Raw genomic sequence first — 27,166 nt, 5'->3', positions numbered from 1 at the left:
AAATCGTTGGTAAAATGAAATCCAGATTCTTTTCTTGAAATGGTACTTCAAGGGTTGCACTGTTCTTTAGTATAATTGCAGTATCTTTGTCATCATTCTTTATATATATACTAGCAGGCCGCCCGACGTTGCCCAGTTGTAAAATATGCATAAATATTTTATTTTAATTCATGTAGAATTCTTATTTATTATAAACAGAAATACCATCGGTATTAAACGTAACAGTAAATTCCTTTTTAAACAAAATTGAAAAAAAAAAAATGCAAAAAAAATGATTTTCCAATTTTAACCCCTTAGCAGCCATTTTTTTCTGGATGAAAATGGATTAAAAAGTTTTTCACTTGTCTGAATATTCTATATACCAAATTTAAAGTTTGTAGATAAAAAATTTGAGTATATATGTTAAAAAGTGTCCACACACACAGGACAACAAGAGAATGAAATGAAGACACAAAACTATATATAGGTAGATATAGAGTGGATCATTTATTGAATAATCGAATACAGGCAAAATTTGGGGGATAGAAGGGACTCTTTATGCCAGGGCATTTCGAAGCCTAACGCTTCTCATCAGAAGAGTAGAGAAGGTGCTAGGTAGCATGGTGGGGATGCGGTGTCTAGCGTAAGATTCATTAGGGATGAAAAAGATTAAGAGGAATTATAGAGTGTAGGGGGAAGCTTTTTGTGGAATTGACCTTCATCTTTTCTCCCTTAATTAAAGCTATATATATATATATATATATATATATAAAAGAGAAAATGTGTTTGTGCGTGCACTTTTTGTGTATGTCCGGCAAAGGCTTTTTGGAAGGGGGAGGGGGCGCTCAGGATGCTTACTCATTCTTAAAACTTTTTATATACTGTCTAAATCATAATATATATGAATTGCGAACGGAGGTTGCGTCTATCTTTAATTTGCCTGACTTTTACACGCTATTTTCGAGATTTTTTTCGTCTTCGTTTCGCTTAGTGTCGAATGTTTAAACATTTTATTTTTCAAATATCATGTTGTGCCTATCTTATGACAACTAAAAACCCTTTAAAATACACCAGAAAAAAATGAAAATAACTCCCGGACAACACCGAATAAGTAGAGCTAATAATTTTAATGTACTTGATCAGATATAAATACAAGTTAGTTATCATAGACTGTATTCTTATGCACATATGTATATATGGGGTGGGCATATCTCTCTATCTCCTTCTTAGGTATCTACAGTGTGTGTGTGTGTGTGTGTGTTCCCTTTTTTTTTCTTTTTTTTTTTTTATTACTGTCTTCGGTTAATGTTGCTCTATTTTCGATTCCATTACCAAAATGGATCTGGCCATTATTGTCTACAAAAATCTTGGAACAAATGGACTTGACCGTATTCTTACCATATCTTTAGTAAACCAAAAACAGAATCAATTTTTTTTTCTCCAGTGATTTTGATCAGCAATTCTTTAACTTACTATTTGCATTTACCATTCTTTTACCATTTTAGCACACAGAAACTGACTAATAGAAAAATATACACTAGCAGGGAGACCCGACCTTGCTTGGGATTGAATGAGAATCAACAAATGTTCCACCTTCCCATAATTTTATTGTGATTGAAATCAATGAAATTTCCCATTTTTCAATCTAATCAATCGATTGCCTGCTCTAGTTGGGGGTCGTAAAATGGTGTACCGGGATGAAGCTTCCTTGCAGTGACTTAATCCACAATACATTGAAGTTTACATTGCACCGTAGAGAACCTACTGTTGATTTTTATACAATTATTTTATATATATATATAATGGCTTGAACTAAAGTTTAAAATGCAAAAGTCAAGTATCATGGCTCTAAACAAAAGCATTCATTTTGAAACACATTCCTGTTTTATCAAAGAACCTACTGTTGATTTTATACACTGGATCTTTCTGCTTGTGTAGTGATAAAACTTCTCAAATGCAATTGTAATGTTGGGCCGTATAAAGAAAGTGTTAACTTTGGTCAAAATCGGAGTGTTCCTTCTTTAAATTGGATTTTTTTCGTATTGTGTGATACTTAGGTTTTGTATGGAATAGCTGCAATATCTAAAAACACTCCCAGACACATCAAATACATTTGTGTGAAATTTCAAGAAAATCAGCTCGGCTGTTTTGAAGTCTATAGGGAACAAACTCATACACATAGTGCCTTTTATATAAATATAGATTACACTTTGTGAGTTCATTCTCTATGGACACTGAAACAACTGGACTGATTTTTTTTTTTTTTTTTTTTTTTTTTTTTTTTGAAATTTCACACAAATGAACTTTGTGCTTGGGAGTGTTCTTAGAGAGGTTATGTATTGGAAACAGTTCGATTTTGATCAGTTAACACTCTTATACAACTTAACATTGCAAGTGTATTTTGAGACATTTTATTACTGCCCAAGCAGAAGGACCCAGCATATAAAATCAACGTTCTTTGGTAAGACAGGATACGTTTATAGTATAGCACCAAGGAAAGATACTTGACAGGAAGAAGAAAAAGTAGTGTTTAAGAAATTGATTTTTAATGACCCTTTTAGAATATTTTATAATTTTGAACATGTCGATGAAATGCTTTCGAAACTTATTTGTCGTCCAATATTATTTTTTTTATTTTTTTTTTTTTACATTTTCACCCCAAACAAGGCACATTGCCACTTTGGTGTAGGGGGCTACTATCTAGGGATTAGGGCAGCGAGATGTTGGTTCACGTTGCACTTGAACTTATGCATGTCAGTACAGTTGGGGAAGCAGTGACCTGGAATGGAATTCCAAAGTCTAGCAGTTCTGGGGAAGAAACTACTGGAGTAGAAAGATCTTTTACATCTAGGGATCTCTACAGTGTGGGGGTGGGACTTTGCAGCTTGTCGGGTCTGTCGAGGGTGTTCACGTCGTGGGGGCACAAGTGCTTGCAGTTCTTCAGAGCATTCACCATTATAATACTTGTAGAATAGGCAGAGGGATGCAACGTTTCGACGATGGGATAGAGGCTGAAGTTTAGATAAACTAATGTCATTTTCTTAACAACGAAACAATTATTTTGAAAAATCTTTTTTTTATATAGATATCATAACTTAAGCATATTGGAATGTAGGGTTTATTTTTTCTCTCTCCAAAAGGAATGGCACATATATGATTCATCATACGTTATCTTTAAGGGAAATATTTTTTCTTTTTAAAAATATCGAATTTTAAATTGTTTCTTTGTAAGTTTTTGAAGCCATTTAAAATACTCACAAATTCTTTATATAATTCGCGCCAAATTTGCTCAAAAATCAGAATCACAAATACACATGAAGTTGTGTTATTTTATTTAGATTTAAAAAAATATTTTTGTCTGCGGTTTTAGTAGCGTGAAGTTTTGTTCAAACCTTTCAATAAGTTCATTGACTTGACATCTGTGTAGAAAGTAAATCTTGTGTTTATTTTTCGGCCTCATAACTCTTGTATTCCCCTATTTTGTCCTTTAGTATTGTATCCTTTTTGCAATGTTTATAACAAAAGAGAAAAAATTGCTGCTTTCATGTCGGCAGATTTTAATGTATATTTGTATTATTTTTTTCCAAATGTATTTTTATCCAAATTGGGTTAGGGTTTTTATCAACCATCTGACATCAAGCTTAATATATTAGATTCTAAAATAATGTTTCTGTGTCGTAACCCATGCAACCCTACTGAAGGCTAGGACACCAAAACACGATTCCATAACATTGGTTTACTTTTTTTCTTCTAAACGGTCAGAAACAGTATTTTAAATGTAATTTTAGACTGTTTTAAACCAATCGAAATGATTGAACATCAAAAATAAGTTCTTTTTTACTTTCTAATGCAAATTATTTGATTTTTTTTTTTTTTTGTACTTGATTTTCAAATTTTATTAATTATTTTTAATTTTAATAATACATTGATTATAAAAATTATTTTTAATTTTAATAATAGACATTGATTATAAAAATTATTTTTAATTTTAATAATAGACATTGATTATAAAAATTATTTTTAATTTTAATAATAGACATTGATTATAAAAATTATTTTTAATTTTAATAATAGACATTGATTATAAAAATTATTTTTAATTTTAATAATAGACATTGATTATAAAAATTATTTTTAATTTTAATAATAGACATTGATTATAAAAATTATTTTTAATTTTAATAATAGACATTGATTATAAAAATTATTTTTAATTTTAATAATAGACATTGATTATAAAAATTATTTTTAATTTTAATAATAGACATTGATTATAAAAATTATTTTTAATTTTAATAATAGACATTGATTATAAAAATTATTTTTAATTTTAATAATAGACATTGATTATAAAAATTATTTTTAATTTTAATAATAGACATTGATTATAAAATTTTCCTTAAAAAATATTTTGTGGCGTTTAATTAATTTATTTTTTTAAAATTATGACTGTTTTATGCAGGAAAGACGTTCTATTGATGGCAGTCCAATTCCAATGAAAGAATCTATGAAAATTTGATGGATGCGAAATGCGAGTCTTAAAGACAAGCTTAGTTCTGATGAACTCAGAGGAAAAATTAAATGTGGATATTATATGGAAATGTGTGCAGAACAGGAGACTGTGATAGTATGTCCACGTTGAAAGAATGGATAAGAATTCTTGCGTTAGATGTATAATAATTGAGGGAGCAGATTGCAGGACACGTTCAGAGAAAACATGAGGAAATGATAAAAATGGACTTAAAAGAAAGAGGGATAAAGACCTGGCCAAAGATAGGTTACTATGGAAGTCTACTTCTTAAAGCCGTCCAAAACATGCCAGCATGTAAGACTTCAATTAAATTGAATATGATGATTCTGTGAGTCTCAAATGCAGATTATGGCTTGAAATAGGTCAAGACGAAATAAATTTATCATTCAACGACACAGCAACTGCAGCAGACGATGTGGGCGTTGGCACTTAGAGGGTGGTTTCCCATGATGTTGTCACACATGCATCCACAGAGGGCTTTCTTTTGGGTCATTTTATTTTTTATATATACTTGTGAACCTTTATGCGCCCCCTTAACATCTACCAATGTGAGAGACGATGATATGGTCGGAAGAGAAGACTAAGGAAAAGCAGATTATGGAAACAGCGTTTGGTTTGGCAATCATTGTCGAGAAGGGAAGCATGTGGTCTTACAATAAACTGATGGTCATTTCTATTAGGCTGCAGAGTTCTGACACACAAGGTCAGACTCTGCCTCCTACTCAAAGGATTCATAAAATTTTGATTTTTTTTTTTTTTTCTTTAATTTTTGTGAAAATTACTCCAGACAAGATATGATGCCACTTGATATAAGGGGTTAAAAATTAAAATACCACTTCAAGATCAAAAACTTATATGGATAGATTCTGGAACGAAACAGCAATTCCTCTCCCTTTGTTAGAAGCATCACTAATGGAATATGAGAACTAAAGGATAAAATAAAGAAAACAAGTTACAAGGTTGCTGAAAGTAAACCCCAGGGTGACACAATTTCTTAGAGTCTTTCTATTAGTGATGAGACGATTCCAATATTTTTCCCGATTCTGATGCAATTACCGATTCTGATTCTTTATAAATCTCTGAATATTTAATTCTAAAAGTCTTATTTTATCCCAATTACTGTAACAACACATTTTAAATGTGCACATATTTTAAACGTAAAATCACACTTATGATTGGGTGATCTGAAGATTTTAGTTTTACTGGAAGTTTAAATCAATAAATATTTATTACTATAAGCAGTGGAAGATGTTTCTTAAACTAAAATTAAATAAAGAAGATAATTTAAGGAATCGGTTTAGGCATTGAAAAATAGGCTTAAATTTTTCTGATTCTGATACCCCAAAAAGCTCCGATTTTTCTGATTCCCAATTCTGATTCCGATTAATTGTCCCAACACTACTTTCTATATTCAGATGTATGTTTTTTTTCTTTCTTTTTTTGTAAATTAAAAAATGTCCATCTGTGATTCGCAGCAATTTTCTGAGTAAAACTTTTGAGTCCTTTTCATAATTTTCTATTTTAACTCCTTATTGTTGAACATCCCCAACACTCAAATGCAAAGCAAAAAATATCTATAAAAAGGATAAACCAAGTTTTTTTTTTTTTTTTTTTCTTAACTAAAAAGACTGATTTTCTTTTTTTTTTTTTCTCCAGCTATGGCCGTTATGTAGACCGGAACGCATCAAATTACCCTCATCACATATCATATGCTCCCGTGTCCGCCCAGGATAGTGAGTTGCATAGTCTGTCCAGTGAAGCAACGACTGATGACACTGTATCAGTGACCGACAGCAGTCTGTGAGTACATCTTTTGCTTACTCTATTTTTTTTTTTTTTAATACTACGTGTGAAACTTTGTATATTGAACAAAAAAAAAAAAAAATTCCTTTTTTTTTTTTTTTTTTTTTTTCTGTCTCTTCCAGTTCCATTTTTTTTTTCTCTTCCGACCTAGTTATGTTTGTCCAGATATTCATCATCCGACTACAGTTTTGGCAGAAAGCATCATTATCCTGAACTGCACTTTTCAACATGACATTATGGCAACATTTTTACATATGTTTTCATATGATTAATTTGTATTGAAAGTTTTCTCCTGCTTTTTATTTAAGATGTATTTATTATATTATTGAAGCGTTAATGTTTTAAGCTTTGATTTTTTTTTTTTACATGGAGGTCACCACTTATCAAGGCCCGAAGGCCACTCAGGGATAAGGGTTATTGCGTGTACAGTAATCAATGAGATAGTATTGTAGTAATCATTAGTATTGGGGGTTTTGATAGTGTCTTACTTAAGGGGGCGGTTTGTCAGGAGTTTGTTTATGTTGGACTTGAAGACGTCTAAGTTGTAGTCAGGTGGGAAACAGGCAAGTGGCAGAGAGTTCCACTGGCGTGCAGTTCTAAGAAAGAAGCTTTGCTCATGGAATCTACGTTTGGATTTTGGCACAGATAAAGAGTGGGGAAAATTATTGACAGTAGTTTCAGCCAGACGGGTGTTTATCGTGAAAGATTGGCGAGGGGGGGGGACGAGGGATTGAAGCTCAGACGAGCACCTGTCATGGAAATAGCGATAAAACAAAGACAGGCTCGCAATGTCTCTTCTGTGGGAGAGAGGTTGCAGGGAAGAGAAAAGGGCATCCCCCACTAAACCACAAAGTCTATTTTGTACTCTGTCAATGCAGGATAGGCTGTTTTTAGCAGCTCCTGCCCAGATGTGGCAGCAGTACTCCATCCTTGGACGTACTTGGCTTTTATACAGATAGAGAATTCTGCCCTTAGCTCATGTGCTAGTGAATACTGCTGAAGAGCTAAATGCTTTGGTTTCAATTCTAGCTGATTGCACCCAAGTCATTTTTAAAAAATTTAATTTTTGAAATCACTATATATTGGATAAACAGAAACCACTATCAATAATTTCCCCCACTCTTTATCTGTGTCTAAACCTAAATGTAGATTCCCTGAACAAAGCTTCTTTCTCAGAACTGCACATGTTTTTTCAAATAGTGTTTTTATGTAGAAGGCATAGGTTTTCTGTTCCAATATGTATAGATTTTTCGAATGATATTTCACTGTTTAAGAAAATTGTATGAGTCATAGTATGACTAAAAATAAACACTGCTTTGAAACAGCTGTAAACAACTATATTTTTTCTATATGCTCTTTATTTGAAAAATAATTTAAATCATCAAATATAGTATTTAAGTTGACAAATCAAACTTTTGGTTATAACTAGCCAGTTTTCATTTGTTATTGTTGTATCATGTTATTGGCAATATGATCTACTTCTAATTACTTAGTCCGGCTCAGCTAATATGAAGTATTTTTAAATAATCACCTAAAAATAAACACCAGTGACAAAAATGAGTGGAAAAAAAAGATTGTACTTCACCATTGTTCATGCTAAAATTATTATAATGTAACATCCTAATTGGATTTATTTTTGACTTCAGAGAAGAGGGAGGGTGTCTGCTATACTATTTGCTTTCTCTCTTAAAATAGTTTCACCCAGAGGTTTTTTGGTAACATTTTACATTACAAGGTGGGTGATACATATATCTATAAAAGTGTGTGTGTGTGTGTGTGTGAGGACAATTCTCAACCTATATACTCAACGAATTTTTGATCTACAGACTTGAAATTTGGTAAAAAGGATAATCAGACATGTGGAAGATTTTTTAATCAGTTTTCATCTGGAAAAAAGGCTGCTAAAACATCACAATTGAAAAATTGATATGTAGGGTCATCAGGATTTTATCTGTCTATCAACTATTTCATGATTACATATGCATGAATCATTCATATTACAGATTCTGTGTTAAGAATAAGTAGGTTTGAAAACAGTTTTAAAGATAGTGTCAAGCTGACCTAATGGTTATCGTACTTGATTCAATCTTTAGATTTTGGTTTCAATTTCAGTCTGAGTATCTTTTTTTTTTTTTTTTTTTTTTTTTTTTTTTTGCTTACAAAAAGTGAACTGTTTAGAAAAAACATAATACTTGCATGCACGTCTCAATTTCTGTATGAATTAAAATAAAATATTTATGCATATTTTATGACCAGGCAACACCAGGTGACCTGCTAGTAAATATACAAAGAAGCTATCTACATAAAAACTCAAGAACCTAGAATTAACAATATTGCCTATCAAATCAGTAACACTATTTTAAAATGCTTGTTGTAAATACCACGCCTTTCTTCGATGTGACCCAAGTTCTGACCTCAGACAGAATTCAGCTTGTTAATAGTCCTAGAAAACACTTTGGCCCATTACTGTCTGTGAATACTGACCCATTGCCACCATTAAATTTCCTTTTTTTGCCTGTCACCCAGAAAATGATTTCATGCTGGATTTGAAAACATTTATGACACCTAGAATTTATTTTTGATTTTCACACACACACACACACACACACACACACACACACACACACACACACACACACACACACACACAAAAAAAAAATTGGGTGGGTGGGTATAATTAAACAGAAGTCATTTTAAACAATGTTTAAATGAAAAGAAAAAAAGCCTAAATACCCACAATTTAAATATACAAACAGAAATATGAAGTGCCTTCAATAAGTTTCCAGACTTTTTTCGTATCGGCACTTTTAGCGATAGCACATGAAACTCTAGTCGTCTTCAAATTTCTTCCAGCTGCAATCTGCCGTGCCAATAACTTCTACAAGGCCGCATGGAAGTCCTCTTGTGTTAGTGTGTCAATGACCCTTGTGTCACGGCCTCTTTCAGCTCATCAGTTGTTTCATAACAGCCTCTGAGGTTTTCCTTGAGCTTAGGGAATAACCAAAAGTCACAGGAAAAAAGGTCTGGACTATATGGATGGTGAGGTATTGTCTTGATGCCCATCTTGATCAAATAGTCTGAGAAGGATGGAATTGTAGACTGGTGCATTTGCACAAATTTTCCGCATCTTCAGTTATTTGCGAATAATTGTTCTCACACTGACATCAAATTTGTACTCATTGTCTTTATAAACACGTGACGGTCCTTATACATGAAATTCTTTATTTGGCCAATCAACTCTGGTATTCTGACTTCTGCCACATCTCATTATCCCTTACAAACTTCTTGCCTTCCTTGAATCTTTTATGCCACTTCAAAATTGGTGCTCGATTCATGCAAGATGGTCCAAAAGCAGTCTGAAGCATTCCATACGTTTCTGTGGCATTTTTTCCAGGTTTAAAACGGAATTTTATTGCATATCGTCCTTCTAAAGTGTCCTCACATCCAGATTGCGTTTTTGAAATTCACCAGCTGTGACAATCAGGATTTAGTAGAGTGTATTCCAATTCCTGCTGTAGCTGTTCATTTGAACCTGAAATCAAAAAATTGGTCAGTCATCTCATAGCAATAATCCACTGAATTTTTAAGTCTACGGCAATATTAAATGCCTGTACACAAAAAAGTCTGGAAACTTATATAAGGCATCTTGTAGATTAGTCTTTATTATAAAGTGATGGATATATGTGTGTGTGTGTGTGTGTGTGTGTGTGTGTGTGCGCATGCACATTATGTTCTTATGTACTTGATGTATACAATGTGGATAGCCATTATATATCTACATACATAGCATGCACACATATACGCACACATTCGTCTTCTAATTATAAAAGCTTTTCATCCGTCATATATTGTTATGCATGGCAAATTATTACATGAGCATCAGAGGGTTGTTGTCGTCTCACTTTCCTGATCGAACATCACAAGTTTTAGATTGCTTTGCTTAAACTGTTATCACGTACCCCACACATTCACATCCTCAAAGCTCTTAAAGCGAAAGTACTAGTAGTAGTAGTAGCAACAATAATAATCAAAGTTTTTTTTTCTTTCTTTGTAGCAGTAGTGGTAATAATATCAGTGTTAGGTTCAAAGGGCTTCTTAGCCGAAGCGGAAATATCCTACATGCTTTTAGAGGCCAATTTTTGCGATGCATCACTGCACGCTTTCATAGTTTCTATTATCCATGTTTTCATTTCAACATACACACGCACACACCATACCCCCCCCCCTGCTTGCTCTCTTGTTTCCTTTTTTTTGTTATATCTTTTTAGCCCCACCCCTCCCCCAACAGTAACATTATTTTCATCCAACTTTAGATGGGAACGAAACCAAACATTAGAAGATCTATTAAAAATTCTAAAAGCATACCATGGATCAGATTTGCGGTAAGATTCATAAAAATCCAAGCCTGTTTGTAATTCAGTCTTGTGTATTTTAAGAATTGGGTCGTTTCCAGTTATATGACACAATTACTTTATTCTATTTATAAAGTCTTCCTTCAGTCTTGACAGACTATGGATACTCATTTTTTGTGGCAAGAGTTGCTCGATCCTCAATCCCGCATCTTCTGAGTCGACATTGTTAAATACAAGCGGCAAGTCAAGTGTATGTTCAGGACAACTAGAAACAATGCCGAGATAAGCGGAGAGCAAATACAGCACCTAGAATTCCCAAATGGTCACCCATCTGGTACTAGTCAGGCTCCATGTTACTTTACTTCAGTGATCTGATGAGAATCGGTGTGTCAATGTGATTATGCCGTATTATATATATATATATATATATAAAAATAAAAATCTTGTTATTAAAAATTCATTCAAATTAAGAAAAAAACAAACTATAAACCTGTAAGGCAGGTATACAAAATTGTCATTATTCAACAAGGAGTACACATAAACAAGAAAAACAATTATTCCATGGAGTTTCAAAGATTGCAGTTCTTCTCATCAGAGGGAAGACGTTTACAAAATGTACAATAAATTTTGCTGGTTAATTGCAGGAAACAAACAGTATGAAAGCTATCATATTTGCATCAAACAATTTAACAGTTAGTGACAGTTTATAGGGATTCACTGAGATGAAGAAACCAGAAAAAGGGGAGGAAAAGGATTTATAAATATATATAATATTATTTTCATGGCAAGTGCTCGACTGAACTCTAATCTATGGTTCCCACTCTTTCACAAACTCTCTATTAGCTACAACCACTATAAACGATTTCCCCCACTCTCTATCTGTGCCTAAATCTAAACTCAGATTGCATGAACAAAGTTTCTTTCCCAGAACTTCCTGCCTGTGGAACACTGTCTTGTTTCTCGATTGAATACAGTATGGTAGCTTTCAAATCCAATGTAAACAAGTTCTTGGTGAGCCGTCTTCATAAATAATCAAATTCTACCAAATTTACACTAATGATTATTGCACTACCATCTTATGTTCATCAACCCTTATCCTCGAGTGGCTTTTGGGCCTTTAAGTGGTACTTTTAAGTAAAAAAAAAAAAAAAAAAAGAATTTTTTAAATTCTTTTAGAATCCTCATTATTGGTCCTTTGATTTATTGGAGAGGGACCTATGTTTTCAGCGGCTTCCGTGCATCCGTTAGTCCGGACTATTGCTAGATAATCGTCCATTAGTATTTCCTGAAATTTTGCCACAAATTGTATTTCATTAAATAAATGTGCACAGTGAAAAAAATTTTTTTGCAAAAATTCCCGTTGCACCCCCAGGGGCTCAAAAGAGGTCAAAAATGGCCAAAAATGATGCATTTTGCCCCATAACTTTTGATCCATCCATTACATTTTTTTGAAACTTGGCCAAAATGTGGAGTCCATTGTTCTTAATATAAATTCAGTACGGGTGACCCTGGCAAAATTCTGGTTTATGTCCCCGGGGACTTTCAGTGCTAAAAACACCTTCTTGTGGCCCTTTCTTCATATTTCTCAACAAAAACTTGAAATTGTATTCTTTATGTCCAGTAAAAATTTGTATCTAAACATTAAAAATAAAATTGAAATAAATACTATTAAATTACTTTTCAAGTATGACTAAAAATATAAAAAATATAATCAAAATACATTGTTCTGAAATTGCAGTGAATACAAAAGTTGCATTCCTTTATCACAGAACTACCTTGGGTAGTTTCATGATAAAGATTCAAATCTTCATCTATTTTTGTTCTCATTTCATTATAATTTTATTTTGGGTGGAAGCAAAAGATAGGTGGGGAATAGTGGCAAAGTAACTTTTATTGACTATGGTAATATTTATTTGTTGTATATTTGATTTTTTTTTTATCATGTTCGAATTGTGGATTGTAAAATTCTAAATTTTGTTTTAAAAACTTGAATTTTGTCTGAAAGTCTTGAAAAATCCTTGAAAATGGACATTGGAAACCTGTACAAACCGTGTCCTAAGTGATTCACAATTATGTATTAGGTGTCACCAGCACTGAAGATTGAACCTTCAACCTCCAGAAGAGTGTGACTTACAAACTGAATTTTACCAAGCACTTTATTTATTATGCCACTGGTCCTTACTTGTGAAAATAACACTGGAGATGAGAACAGTTGCCCAAAGAATCCAAATAATTCGACTAATCAATCTTTCTCTCAAAACTCCGCAGGTGACCGTCTCATGTCAGCCATTTTGTTCTTGTTCTAACTTAAGCATTTGATACTACTTTTATTTTGAACTAAATAAACGCTTTAAATTAAGTTAAACCACGCACACACAAACAAAAAAATAAAATCTTATCCAACTAAATAGAAGAGTAATTTTTCTTGCCTTTGGTAACATTTATTTGTTTTTTTTTTTTGTTTTTGTTTTTTTTTTATACCACATTGCTGCAAAATGCCTCTAGCTAAAATTAGTGGCTTATATCCAATCTCTTGTTAAAGTTGCTGGAAAAATACTTGGATCATTCAATCACTTCTGAGAGTACCTGACTCCTGTCCTCTAAATATAGAGGAGTTATATACGTTGGGGGTGGAGGGAGGGGTGCTGTTCAGAATCCTTTTTCCTGCCTTGACAGTTGAAAATCACTTCATATACGGGCGAATATTTGTCTTTGTTGTAAAAAAATAAGTTGAATTTCTGATAGGCTTTAATATTTAATCCTGATCATTTTTTTTTAATTAATCATAGAATAAAGAGAATAACTATTTCTATTCACCCTTTCTATTCTTATGATGAATGAGAGAATTGGAAATTTCCACATACTGCTCACTCAGCAATTCTTTCTCAAAGTTAGTTAGTCCGTTACACTCACATTCAAAATATCGTTTTTAGCTGTGTCTATATACTTCGATACTAAAGATGTGTACTAAATTTGTATATAAATATACCTCCATTGCCATCTCAGAAGTTAGCATATTAAAAAACAAAAATTTTTTTTAATGAAAGGAACCATTTCAAGATTTTAAGGTAAGAGAGAAAACAAATAGCAAGCTTCCCGCCAAGCTGTTTGAAGTAAATTTGGAAAGAAATTTTCACTCTATATCCATAATGAGATATTTTCTTTTTAAAGAATTCCAGTTTGAGTTGTTTTTTTTGTTTTTTTTTTAATTTCTTTTCTGAAGCTTCAATGATTGAGATGTTTTTGATAAACGTATGAGCAACTTTTTTCAACATGGGTGTATAGCCGGTATGTCGTAGGGTGTATAGCCGGTATGTTTAACGAGTTTAAACATTTTGTTTACTCCTTTACATTTGTGAAGATCCAACTTTAAATGAGTGTGACATTAGAGAAATGAAACTGCATTCAAGAAAGATTATCTCATCTCATTCGACCCGTTCTCTTCTGCACGGCACAACAAACGTGTGTGCAGAGTATGTTTTCGTATCAATAGCTGCACGTACACACAGACAATGCACTCATGCGCACACTTTCAGCATGTGCACTTTTTGAAGATGTGCATCAAAAACTCATTCTTTTTATCTCTTTTCATCTTTGTTGTCTTTTCAACATCTTTCTTTGATTTTACCCCCCCCCCTCCTATTTCTTTCTCTTTAATTTTAGACTCTGTTCTTTCTCTGTGGTTTAACCTCTCCTCTCCATCCGGTTTAATCTCCCTTCCCCTTCCCCCTGGTTTAATCTCCCTTCCCCTTCCCCCTGGTTTAATCTAGCTTCTCCCTCCCTCCCTCCTTCCCCCTGGTTTAATCTAGCTTCTCCCTCCCTCCTTCTAGTTTAATCTAACTTCTCTCTCTGGTTTAATCTTCCTTCTCTCTCCCTCCATCTCTCTGACTTAACTTTTCTCTTTCCTCCCTCTCTCTCTTCCTCTAGTTTAACTTCCCCATCTGCCCTATCTATGGTTTAATCACCCACCCTTGCCTGCTTTAATCCTCTTCATTCTCCCTGGTTTAATCCCCTCCCCTTTCTACTTTTATCTCCCTCCCTCTTTTCTGTTTTTTTTTTTTTTTTTTTCAATCCATCCATCAGTTTCTGTGTTTTTTCACAACCATCTCTTGTTTGGTCTCATACTTTACTCTCACATCTAAACTTAAAAAACACTTTTCTCCCCCCCCCCTCCCCCATAAGTGAAAAACCAAAAACAGATTAGGAGAAAAACAAGATGCAACCAGTTTTCAACTTTATTCAAATCTGATTTTTATGAAGCATCTTCATCTCCTTTATTTAAAAAAAATCCTGTGGCTGTTTATGCATAGACACCATTGAACATTTGTCTTTTATGTTTCTCAAAATGATTCCATTGAAATTTAACACTTATTATTACATAGAATTTTTCCTTTGGTTTAAACCCTCGAACTCGATTTTTAGAACTTAAGCCTCTGATAGTTTTTACCTTTTTTTTTTTTTTAATATTTATGTGTGTGTGGCTGAGCTTTGATTCTCCAGTCAATTTGAAATAATATTGTGAAATGATTCTATCTCTCTCTCTCATAGGTAAAATAGCACCTGTTTTTTTATTTGTTCAATTTCTAGAAATGTTTTTTCCCTAAATTTCAACCTCTACTTATACTCATCTGCTCCCCATTAGGGCAGGGTTATATGCAAAGTGTTTTTCATATATGGAAAATCATCATCTGCTCCCCATTAGGGCAGAGTTATATGCAAAGTGTTTTTCATATATGGAAAATCATGCTCCCCAAAACGTGCACTCTGGATATGTATATAGTCCAGTTGTAGCACTATAGTGGACAAATACCTTGAGTTCATTGGATTAATTGACGACTACTGTAAACAGCTGGGGTCTCATATAGACAAGATGTAGCAGTATACTTTATTTTCTATCTCTTTCTTTGTTAGCGGTTAAGAACCAATTCTTTGATCTAAGATTGTTCGGACAGTGACTCGTTAGATAGATAACTGTAGTTGTGTTGTGTTGATAACCCACAGCAGCGGTTTATGTTTTTTAATTATTTTGATTGATAGCAGCTGTTGTAAATGATATTGGAAATCATTTCAGGCGTAACAATGTTTTCAGTGTGTTATCTTTCATCAGAATACCTTATAACCCTAACCTATTTCCTATAGAGGAATTGGAGCAACTCTCTCTATAGATACATCTATGCACATACACTTTGAATGTTTTATATGTACGCCCACTGATTTGGAATTTATAGGCACTTAATTTACCTAAATTTTTGTTAATTGCTACTGGGAGTTTGGGTAGTATGCTAGCCTATGGAGTCAAGTGTGACTTTATGACTGGGTTTGAATCTTCCGACCAGTAATAATTATTACTTCCTTCACTGATGCTTGCATAAGCATGCAACATTAGCGTCTATAGGTATACAATAATTGTTTTAATATTTATGCAGTTATATACATTTATTCCAGTTAAAAAAAAAAAACTCTTAAAAGTAAAATGCATTGAATTCCAACGAGGTTGTTGAGTGTTCCATCAAAAAAAAAGTGTAAGATATTATTTTATTCAATTTAGGTAAAAAAAGAATTACCATCACTACGATAAATTTACTGCTTCAGTCTTAAGACATCGTCAGGAAATCAAAGGCTTTTTTTTTCTTTTTTTTTTTTGTCACCTATCTTTAGATTGAAACAGTAAATTTATTGTAGCAATTTAAAGTAATTTTGTTTATTCATTCAGTCAGTTTCGGTGTGTGTATATATTATATAAGACAAAACGGCAGTGTGCATTTTGTATGCCTAGCAAAGGATGAGGGGGGGGGTTCTCGGGGGGGGGGTTACTATTTCTTAGAACTTTTTATATATCCCCTAGATCATAATATCTACGATTTGCGAAGGTATGTCGTCTCTAGATTTATTTCAATCGACTTTTATAAAGTTCCAGCTATTCCATTCTGTTGCATGTTTGTTGGTGTTTTTTGTATAAATACGAAACTGAAAATCGAAATAAACGTGATTCCCTGGCCTTTGTGGCCAGCACTAGGTGTATAAGAGAGTGGCCATTAAAAATGATGATCAGAACTTTAATAATTCAACTTACTATTTTTCGAAGCTTATAACTACTTGAAAAATGTAATTCAAACCCTAATTTTACATTTTATTTATAATATATATAATAAAAAAATATATAATAATTTATTAATACATTTTATCTATGTAATAAATATGTAATAATATGTAATAAATATATAATTTATTAATACATTTTATTTATAAATTAATAAATTTTATTTTTCTACTCTCCTAAAAATATAAATAAAGAAATAAAACTGAAAAGAACTTTTTTAAAAATTGGTTTGCGTTACAAATAAAAACAAAACAATTGACAAATTTTTACTTGGTTTGCACCTTAGCATTTTTCTTTAAAATAGCGATTTTTATACATTTTCGGATATGCTGAAAACGAATATCACATTCAAATATTCCACAAATAAGGAATTTTTCGGATATTAAGTAATGAAATTCTTTGTTAAAATATTGGCTACTTTTGTACCCGAAAGCGAGCATATTTTTGGTGTAATTAAAATACTCATTCTGCCATAGCTAACTATAACATATTAACCCGGTAGTCTTGTGTGTGTGTGTATATATATATATATATATATAACACTTTTGAATAACACCGAACTTAGTGCCATAATTAATTGCTGTTTTTTTTTTTTTCTATAGTTTAAACATAAACCATTAAAAAAACTTTCAAAAAGAAGACTAAAATATACTTATAAAGTATATTTCTCTTAAGCATGAATTAGATAAAAGGGATAGGGCAGGAAAGAAAAATCCTATCGAGACGTCTTTCAGCCAACACTTTTCAAGATTAACGTTAGCAACTGGGGGGGGGGGGGGGAGAAAACATCGGTTAAAAACATGGTCAAAAGACCATAAATTAATAACGAGGGGTTAAAAAAAAAAAAAAAAAGAAATTGTATAGGGAATAGGAGAAAAAGAAAAAAAAGAAACAAACAATCTCAGCGAATATCGATGAGTTCTAAATCCGTGCATCCATCAGTGCAAATTTGGCACTATAATAAATGTTCAGCAATGGCCGACTTATGAGCTGGTAAACGCCCGAATGTTGGCTTTTTTTGTGCTTACGTGTATGTATATATATATATATAAGAATAGGTAGTAGTTTGCTTGGAGCATTGTTGGTAAAGAAATATATAGATTTTTTTTTTTTTTAAAGCCAAAGACAATGCGGGGAAAGACCGGAATTATGAAAGTAAAGAAAGAAAAACAAACAAATGTAGACGGGTATGCTTGAGTAGAGGAGTGTCTAGCCTTTATTCGTCTATCTTTCCTCACCTCAATATATAATTATTTATAACTGAGTTGCTGGTATGTCCGGTGTATGTAAAGTCCGTGGGTGGTGTGGAACTTTGATTAATTTCGAGAGAAAGGGACCTCTCTTTTTCAAAAGACAAAAGTGGATAAAAGATGGTGGAAAATATATATATATATATATATATATATATATATATATATATATATATATATGGCAATTAAGCTACACAGAATTTTTAGTGGCTCATCCCACATTAAGATTCTATCACCTCTTAAGGAGGAAACTCATAAATTTTTGTGTAGCTTAATTGCTATGAATATATTTTAATAACTTACCACCCACCTCTACTCACATATTGAGCACTGTTAAAGTAAATACTGAACATTGATACATATATAATACTATGTCTCCTTATAAAATTTTAACATACTTGAAATAATAACTATATGCTGGATACTTCCGTCAATTTCTGACAAATGAGCTTAACCACAACTAAATTGTTTGGAAATCCACACAGATGATGTGTTTTATAGTGGTGAAGACTTTGTGTAGAACCAACCACACTTTTTGATACAACTGCTGATCTCAGTTAGTGCAATGGCTACCACAAGACAGAAGCAAACAGTAAAACCCATTGAATTTCAACAAGGTTGTTTAGTGTTCAATCAAAAAAAAAAAAAGGTAAAAAAAATTACCATAAGTCACTACAATAAATTTACTGCTTCAATCTTAAGGTTTTACATCAGTTCTCCTTCTCCTAGATGCATGTCTTAACAAAGATTGAGGGTGCATCTCTCCCAGTGAATTAAACATGCTTCCGGATATCAATCTGGAAATTTCTACATCCTGGTGTAATTACAGAGTGGAACAATAAATTTGTCACCCAACAACACTGCAGCTTTATTTTAAAACGTTTATTGAAAAAATCAATTCAGATAACTTGATTATGTAGTAGAGCTGACATCTATTCAATGTAGCCGCCTTCAGCCTCAATCACTGCCTCAATATGGATCCGAAACTGGGAGCATGCCTTTTCCACAAGTGCCAGCGGGAATACTCGGTGGATGGCGATAATCAGGCTGGCTTTGGTGTTGTGGGAGGTCATGTTGGTGATGTTCTTGATGTATGCCCAAACAAAGTAGTCCAGTGGGTTCAGGGCAGTGAGAGAAGTGTACAAAGCCGTAGCACTCCTTCTGAAGCCAAGCCTGAGTCTTGTTGAACTTGTAGACCAGCACCGAGTCCTGATTACACTAGGGGATGACCATGCTTCAGCACATCCAGGTACAATTTGGTGTTGACTTTCAAGCCGACTTCGAAGATGTGAGGTGGCATGATGTAGCTCTCGTTTGATACCACACCAAATGCCATAATTGTTGCTGAAAACTTTGCTTTCATCACCCTGGACACGTCCCTCAAGCATTGAACTGTCCGGATTTACATTTTGATGGTGTTAGTAATGGTCTTGTTGCCATAGCTTGAATAATTGGTAGAGAGCATGAGTTGTACAGTGTCGCATCTCCGGTCTCACTCATTGAACATTGTGTCACTTTCAGACATGATAGAAGGCTCCTATTGCTCTTGGGATTTGTACACAACTGGCCAACTAGTAGATGGTCTGCAACAAAAAAAGAAAACGGGTTTTCACAAATGGAAATGGAAACGTGTTGTCTTTTCTAGAGCGACAATTTTATCGTTCCACCTTGTACACACACACACACACACACACACACACACACACACACACACACACTTTTTCTCTCTCCTTTCTTTCTCTCATTCTACGTACTCACCACTCACCTATCTCACAATGACAGCTTTTCTACTTGGATTAGCTACATGTACAAAGGTAAAGGCTATCAACTGAGCGAAGGCCGTAAAATGTGATAGAAAAAAGGAAGCCGTATGTCGATCTAGTCTCTGTTTTCCTCTCCATACACACGCATGCGTTTATTAACAGTCTTGTAGAAGAGCAACTAGTTCTGCACCATCATCGCCCTCACACTATTTTTTCCCCCCTTTTCTATTTTTTTTAGCAGTAAGGAAGGGTGAGTGGGTCGTTTTGAAAGCAGCAGCAGTCATGGCGGCGGCGGCGTTGTCGTCAGTATCGGGCCTCTGCTATCTTTTGATCATTGTACTGGAACCTTTTACAAACTATCCTCTGAGCGATGGACTGCATGCATTGCTAATGTAGGTGGCTTTATAGTCTCTTTATGGTACGCGCTTCAAAGGGGGAATAACTGCCTTTTTTTTTCCTTTACTTTTTTTTTTTCTATTCCCCCCACAAAGGGAATAAGAGATGAAAGGAGGGAGATGGTGGAGGGAGGGGGGGGGATAAAAAGAAATTGCCTCTGCTCACTCAACTATGGCCAGTATGTTTGTATCAGAAATTGCCATCCATCCTAATGACAGGCCTTTAAGTAAGTGTCTTTGTTCTAGAAGGTTCAAAATAAGTTTGCATGTGTGTTTATTTATATATATATATATATATATATACACACACACACGTCATGTTTTGCTTTCGTCTCAAGGTCAGGACTGATGCAAATTTGCTCATCTTTGTTTAAAACAAAACTAACACACACACACACACACACACACACATCTCTACTGTTATAGAAAAGTCACTTTGTGTGTGTGCAAGTTCCTTCCTTATAGTTTCCGAAACGACTGAGCCTATCATTTGCAAATTTTGCATAAAGCTAATTTTTTTTGTACAGAAATCCAATAAGTATCGAAAGAACCCGATCTTAAAATTAGCTTTTTTTACTCGCGTTCACCCCTAACAAGGCATATCACTACTTGGATGTAAGGGGCTACTTGTTTGGGATTATGGCAAGGAAAGTTTAACAAGATGTTGGTTTACATTACATTTAAACTTCTGCATATCAGTATAGCCAGGAAAGAAATTTCCCTGTCTGAGAAGAAACTATTAGAGTAGAAAACTTTCTGGCATTTAGGGATCCCGTCGGGGGGGGGCACAAGTGCAAAGAGTTCATCAGAGCACATTTCATTAAAATATTTGTAAAGCAAACACAAATACAACATTGCAGCGATTGGACAGGGATTGGAGCTTAGTTGACAAAGTGGGACCTATTAGATTGAAGACTGTATTTTGGACACTGTCCAAGAGGGAGAGACTCAAGGTTACAGAAAGAGTGATAAGGAGAAACCTCTTTAGGCCATGACATTTCAAAACTAAATGCTTCCTGTCAGAAGAGAAAAAAAGCCGGCATTATACAAAATTAAAGGTAATTCGACAACACTGACTTTAAAAACATTCAGATTAGAAATGGAAAAAGAATTTTAGATTAGAATTGGAAAAAAAAAATTTAATAAGGGGCGATATGATGGGGATAAAAGAGAGAGAAGGTATATAAAGAAAAATAAGTGCTAAAATAATATGCAAACCAATATATAAGAAAATGAAATTCTAAGAAAAAATTTTTAATTAATAAAAATATTTAAAATTTTTAAACTTCCAAGAATTAAAAAAATTTTTAATAAAGATTTGCTAAAAAAATTTTTAATTATAAAATAAGTAGGACAAATTAAGTACAAAAATAGGGAAAAAGAAAATTAAAAAGCGAATCAACTTAAATTCTTAGAAAGTCATCCATTTATTACGTGTAATATATTAGGTTGACAAGAAACTTCTTGTGGTTTTTAACTTTTAAATTCAAATGAACATATCTCATCTTAAACAAAAATTTATTGATCAAAATAAGCACCATCAGATTCAATACACTTTTGCTAATGCAGAACAAGTGTATTTTTAAAAGTAACGTAAAAATCTTGCGTTCTGGTGGTGATGCAGTCGCTGAAGGCATTTTTAATATCGCTTACATTTTTATAGCATTTCTCATGCAGAAAGTTAATTTTTATTTTTATTTTTTTTTTTAGTTTTGCATATGAATTACAAAACATCTGATATTTCCCCAAAACCTCTGGCATTGATGAAGGGGAGACTAAAACTTGCTGCTATGGTTTCAAATGATCTGAAATAACAGCAATGGGAGACTTGATTCCAAATATTTCTCACATGTTATATCTCTCCTCTTTGGTTTTCATACATAAAGTAAATTTCACAGTGTATAAGGATTATTTGATATTGGAGATATTCATAATCGTACTCTATTTCCAAAAGAGGGGGAGATATAACATATGAGAAATATTTGGAATAAAGTTTCTCCTTGCTGTTATTTCAAATTATTTGAAACCATAGCAAGTTTTAGTCTCCTCTCCAAGGCCAGAGATTTTGATATATGGATATATCTATACTAGTAGCCAACTTGAATATTGAAATGCTCATATCTTTATTTGTATGGGACAAAACTACATAAAAATTTGTAGGCTTTTTGAAAATTATAATACTATTTTATCGTTAAAATTTTATGACAATTGGTAAAAAAGAATCTATATTTTCAAACCAATAAAATATGCACAAATTTGCCTACATTTGTATCTATAGTGTCCTGATAGCCAATTTCAGTCTTGCTGCTTCGGTTTTCTCCCTTATGGCCTTGCCAGGTCACTAATATATACACAGTGGTCATTCCAAAAAGTAAAGCCTCCTATTTTTTCGTAACTCAAAAACTTGAAATGCTATGAAAGACGAAAGTGGCAACATTAAAACAAGTAACCTTTTGTGCTCCAGAACTTATTTTTCTACATTGTCACCACCATTCTCAATGCACTTTGGACAGGAATTCAATGACACATCTCTGCTTCTGACGCATGTCGGTTAAAGGGATTGCTTTCTTAGAATCTAACACTGTCAATATCTGTAACAGATTGATGAAACTTCCAGATCATGAATGCACAAGTTCTGTCATAACAGTGCATTATGCAATCCCCTCTGATCTATTTAGGCAGAATAAAAAAAATGCTTGTGTGTGTGTGTGTGATGATTGTATTGTAGTTTCCTAGATGTAAATCCACTAAAAAGTGTTCAATGACAGGCAAGACTTTTTATTAAAAAAAAATAACTATTTAAAATCTTGTTTCATATGAATAAAGTCTGGCCTGAAGATGCTTCTCTAAAGGAGTTGCAGCTGTATGCACATATGTAGCCAATAATATTTGCATACATAAATATACTATATATATATATATATATATATATATATATTGTGTGTGTGTGTGTGTGTGTGTGTTGCAGAAGAAAAAGAAAATTTCAAAAATGCATGTTTGTGTTACAGAAAAGCATTGGTACTGTCTGTTTCAAATCCAAAACAAATAACACCAATGATATCAGTGTTTCAATAGTGTTCAAGATATTATTTTAGGAGACATGTCTAAACAGAGGCTGAAGAGTCCGACATAAACGGCCAAATATTAGTGATCTCTGTTTCGGATCTGGAGCCAGATGGTACCAATGTTTTTGTTGTTTTCTGTAACGGATGTAAATGCAAATGAGTCTTATTCTATTTATAATTGAACACTTTGCTGGGGTTCTCTCTCACTAACCTTATATATTTAACAGATATATGTATATATACAGCACAGACAAACTGATGCATTGTATCACAACTTTTTAGTATGGCTAGACCAACACGCAGCCCAAACCTGGGATCGAATCAACAACCATAAAGTTGATAGTCAGTAGCTCTATCCATCAAGCCATTGGGACAAGCATCATAGACAATGATATCTAACAATGCTTTATGCAAACATTGAGTGCTACTCCCACAGTGCTCCATTTGTTTATTTACAAAGAGCTTTGCATTACAGCCATGCATATATATATATATATATATATATATATATATATATATATATATATATATATGAGAGAGAGAGATATTGTACATGTTACTAAATGTGGGTGTAGGGGGGTGACTATTCAGTTGTAAGAGAGGACTCTTCCTATCTCTCAGGGGGAGCTAACTCATGCAGAATATAATTATCACTAAAAATAACAAAAATCAACATAGCATTAAAAGCGATAAACTAGCACATAATTTCGACCATAATTTAGTGTGTATACTAGCATGGATACCTGGCGTTGGCTGGGTGGACATGATGTTCGGTTTAGACACAGCAACTATACTAAGGATATTGAGCACCCTGCAGAAAAGAACGGAAGAAGTAGGTGACAACTACCTCACCAGAAAGTTTGGCAGCCCGTGCGATACCCCCCCCCCAAAAAAAATGAATCAAAACAACTTTTCTTTCAATCAAAATAACAAGTGACCGTACGACCACAAAAAAAAAAAAAAAAAAAATAGCCGCCATAAGCAGGCTTGAACCTGAAATGCAAAAGAGGAAAAGAGAAAAACTGGCAAACGTTTTTGCCCACTGAACTACAATGACTTATGATGTCATGATCCTTCAAAATAATATTTTCAAACAAAGTGACCCCTCCCCCCAAAGAATGGTCCAGTTGACCACCACAAAATTATTATTTTATTTTTTTTTTTTCCTAATTTGCAGATTTTCCAAGGGATCGCTCTTTTAGATAGTACCATTTTGACCCGGTCCGATGCGGCTGACAAAATTTTTTAGCAAACATAAAAACACAAAAATCGTTTGAGATTTATATAATAGACTAGCGAGGAGTACCCAGCGTTGCCCGGGTGTTTGGAGGTGTGTGTGTGTGGAAACTTGGGGGGGGGGTTAAAATAAGTAAAAAAAATGTTTTCGTAGGTAAGTATGAGGATCGAACCCGAACCCGAACCCTTGAGGCAAAGTTGGAAATTAAAGTGTGAAAAAAAAAAAAAAAAAAAGAGTGCGACGGTTTTAACCATTGCGCCACCGCGAGATACTAACGGAAACACGTTTGAATTTATTTAATTACTTGGATTTGGCAGGTGCATGTTTTAATGACTTAATGAGGTCAACTCTTGACTGCGGGGTAGCATTTCATTTAGTGTGGGAATGCTTTTTTTTTTTTTACCCTCCAAGACGTTGGGGGTAGGGGGAAACATAGAAAAAGGCCTAACCTACATGCGGCGAGCGAAAACTGTTGAATATTTATCTTCCCGAAGTCAAGCAAATTCAATAGACAGGCGAGCTCTGTTGTTAAATCTGAGATATTACGATTTACATGTGATATAAAAAGTTTTAAAATGCTGTTAGGCGATCGACCGCTTCTCTGAAAAAAGCCTTTTTTGGACATACACAAAAAGCGAACATACATTTTCGCTTTTATGTATATAGACTAGTGAGGGGTACCCGGTGTTGCCCGGGTGTTTGGAGGTGTGTGTGGAAACTCCGGGGTGGGGTGAGGGGATTAAAAAAAATGTTTTGGTAGGTAAGTATGAGAATCGAACCCGAACCGTTGAGGCAAAGTTGTAAATTAAAGTGAAAAAAAACGTGCGACGTTATCCATTGCCCCACCACGAGATGCTAATGGAAACACGTTTTAATTTATTTAATTACTTGGATTTGGCAGGTGCCCATTTTAATGAGTTAATGAGGTCAAGTTTGACTGCGGGATATTATTTCATTTACTGCTGAATGCTTTTTTTTTCCCCCCAGATGTTATAGGAAAAAGACTAACCCACATGCGGCGAGCGACAAATGTTGAATATTTATCTTCCCGAAATCGAGCAAATTAAATAGACAGGCGAGCTTCATTGTTAACTGTGAGATATTACGATTTATATGTGATATAAAAAGTTTTAAAAAGTTGTGAAGCGACCGACCGCTTCTCTGAAAAAAGCTTTTTGTAGACATACAGAAAAAGCGAACACACATACATACATTTTCGCTTTTATATATATAGATTAAATAAAAAATTGTATTCTGTGATTTAATAAGTTTCCGAATTTATCTTACACATCGTCCATATGCCGATTTTCTGATTCCTTCACTGGATTACCTTTGGATATGTCTTTTATACCTGATGTCTGTGGTTTGTTTGGAGAAAATTACCTGGATTACTTATGTTTACCTTGGACTCTTCAAGAAACGTGTGTAAAAGTTCTGAAACGTTTATTAAATTACAGAATGTTATGCTTTTAAATCGTTTTATTCCAAGTTTTATTTGATATTCTAAATCTCGTGCTTTATTTTTACATTTGGAAAAAATCGATCCAAATCTGATAGGTGCCGCACTATCGTCCAAGCTCCAAACTCTGTCTCGTTGCCGCAATATTACATCCCTGTGTCTATTTTACAAGTATTTTAATGAATTGTGTTCTGATGAACTCATAGCACTTGTGCCGCTTCAACATACATGCTCCCGACTAACCTGACAAACAGCAAAACCCCACCCCTTCACTGCTGAAATTCCTATATGCTGGAAAGTCTCCTACTCTAATAGTTTCTTTTCCTTGGACTGCTAGGCTTAGTAATTCTGTTTTCTGCTTCCCTGACTATACTAACTTGCAATAACCCTTATCCCTGAGTGGCTCCCGGGCCTTGATAAGTGGTGACCACCATGTAAAAAAAAAAACAAAAAAAAAAACTACTGCAGAAGTTCAACTTCTTTAACACTCTGCTGTTAGATAGGATTCCAAACAGCTCCTTGCATCTAAGTCGCAATAATTGACATTCAAATCGATTTGCTTTTCCTATTATTAGTTCATAGATATATACTAGCAGGGATCCTAGATGTTGCCCGGGATTGAATGAGCATAAGCGAATGTTCAACGCTTCCAATAGTTTTATTGTTGTTGAAATTCGTGAAATCGACAATTTTTCATTCAAATTGATTGATTGCTCTAGTTGGGTATTCACCATGGTGCACCGGAAGTAACTTAGTCCATAATACATTATAGCTTACATTGCACTGTAGAGAATCCGTTATTGATTTTATAAAATTGTTTATATATAATCCATCCATCCATAGCCTTGAGACCCTGGAGGTGCATAGGCTATCCACAACTTTGTAGATGCTTTTATAGCAAGTCTTTTTTTTTTTGGGGGGGGGGGGGCATGCCCAACCTTGTCAGAAGGTACATACAGTGCCTAGCCTTCCCAAATGGTCACCCATCTGGTACTGGCCAGGCTCAATGTTGCTTAACTTTGGTGATCTGGTGAGAACGGATGTGTCAACGTGATTGTGCCGTACATTTATATATACTGGTTTGAATTAAAGTTTAAAATGCAAAAGTCAGTTATCATAGTTCGGTTGTGCTCTAAACAGAAACCTTCAATTTGAATGTCCCTCTGTCTTATCGAAGAACCTACTGTTGATTTTATATGCCGAACCCTTCTACTTGTGCAGCGATAAAATTT

General features: G+C 33.8%; 1 protein-coding gene across 2 annotated transcripts in view; it reads left to right on the top strand.

The window, feature by feature from the left end:
* LOC145249764 (axin-1-like) overlaps nt 1-27,166 on the top strand; it is a 251,355-nt gene that overhangs the window by 154,779 nt on the left and 69,410 nt on the right. For both annotated transcript variants that reach the window (XM_080111685.1, XM_080111686.1), the window contains exon 3: nt 6,167-6,310. In XM_080111685.1, coding sequence (XP_079967811.1) covers nt 6,167-6,310 — 144 coding nt within the window. The remainder of the gene's footprint in view (nt 1-6,166; nt 6,311-27,166) is intronic.

The sequence above is a fragment of the Euprymna scolopes genome, chromosome 28 (genome assembly GCF_053919585.1).
Source record: "Euprymna scolopes isolate OS-2025 chromosome 28, ASM5391958v1, whole genome shotgun sequence".
NCBI classification, from domain to species: Eukaryota; Metazoa; Mollusca; class Cephalopoda; order Sepiida; family Sepiolidae; genus Euprymna; species Euprymna scolopes.
The sequence above is the reverse complement of the archived record's forward strand: the minus strand, read 5'-3'. Positions and strand labels throughout refer to the sequence as shown.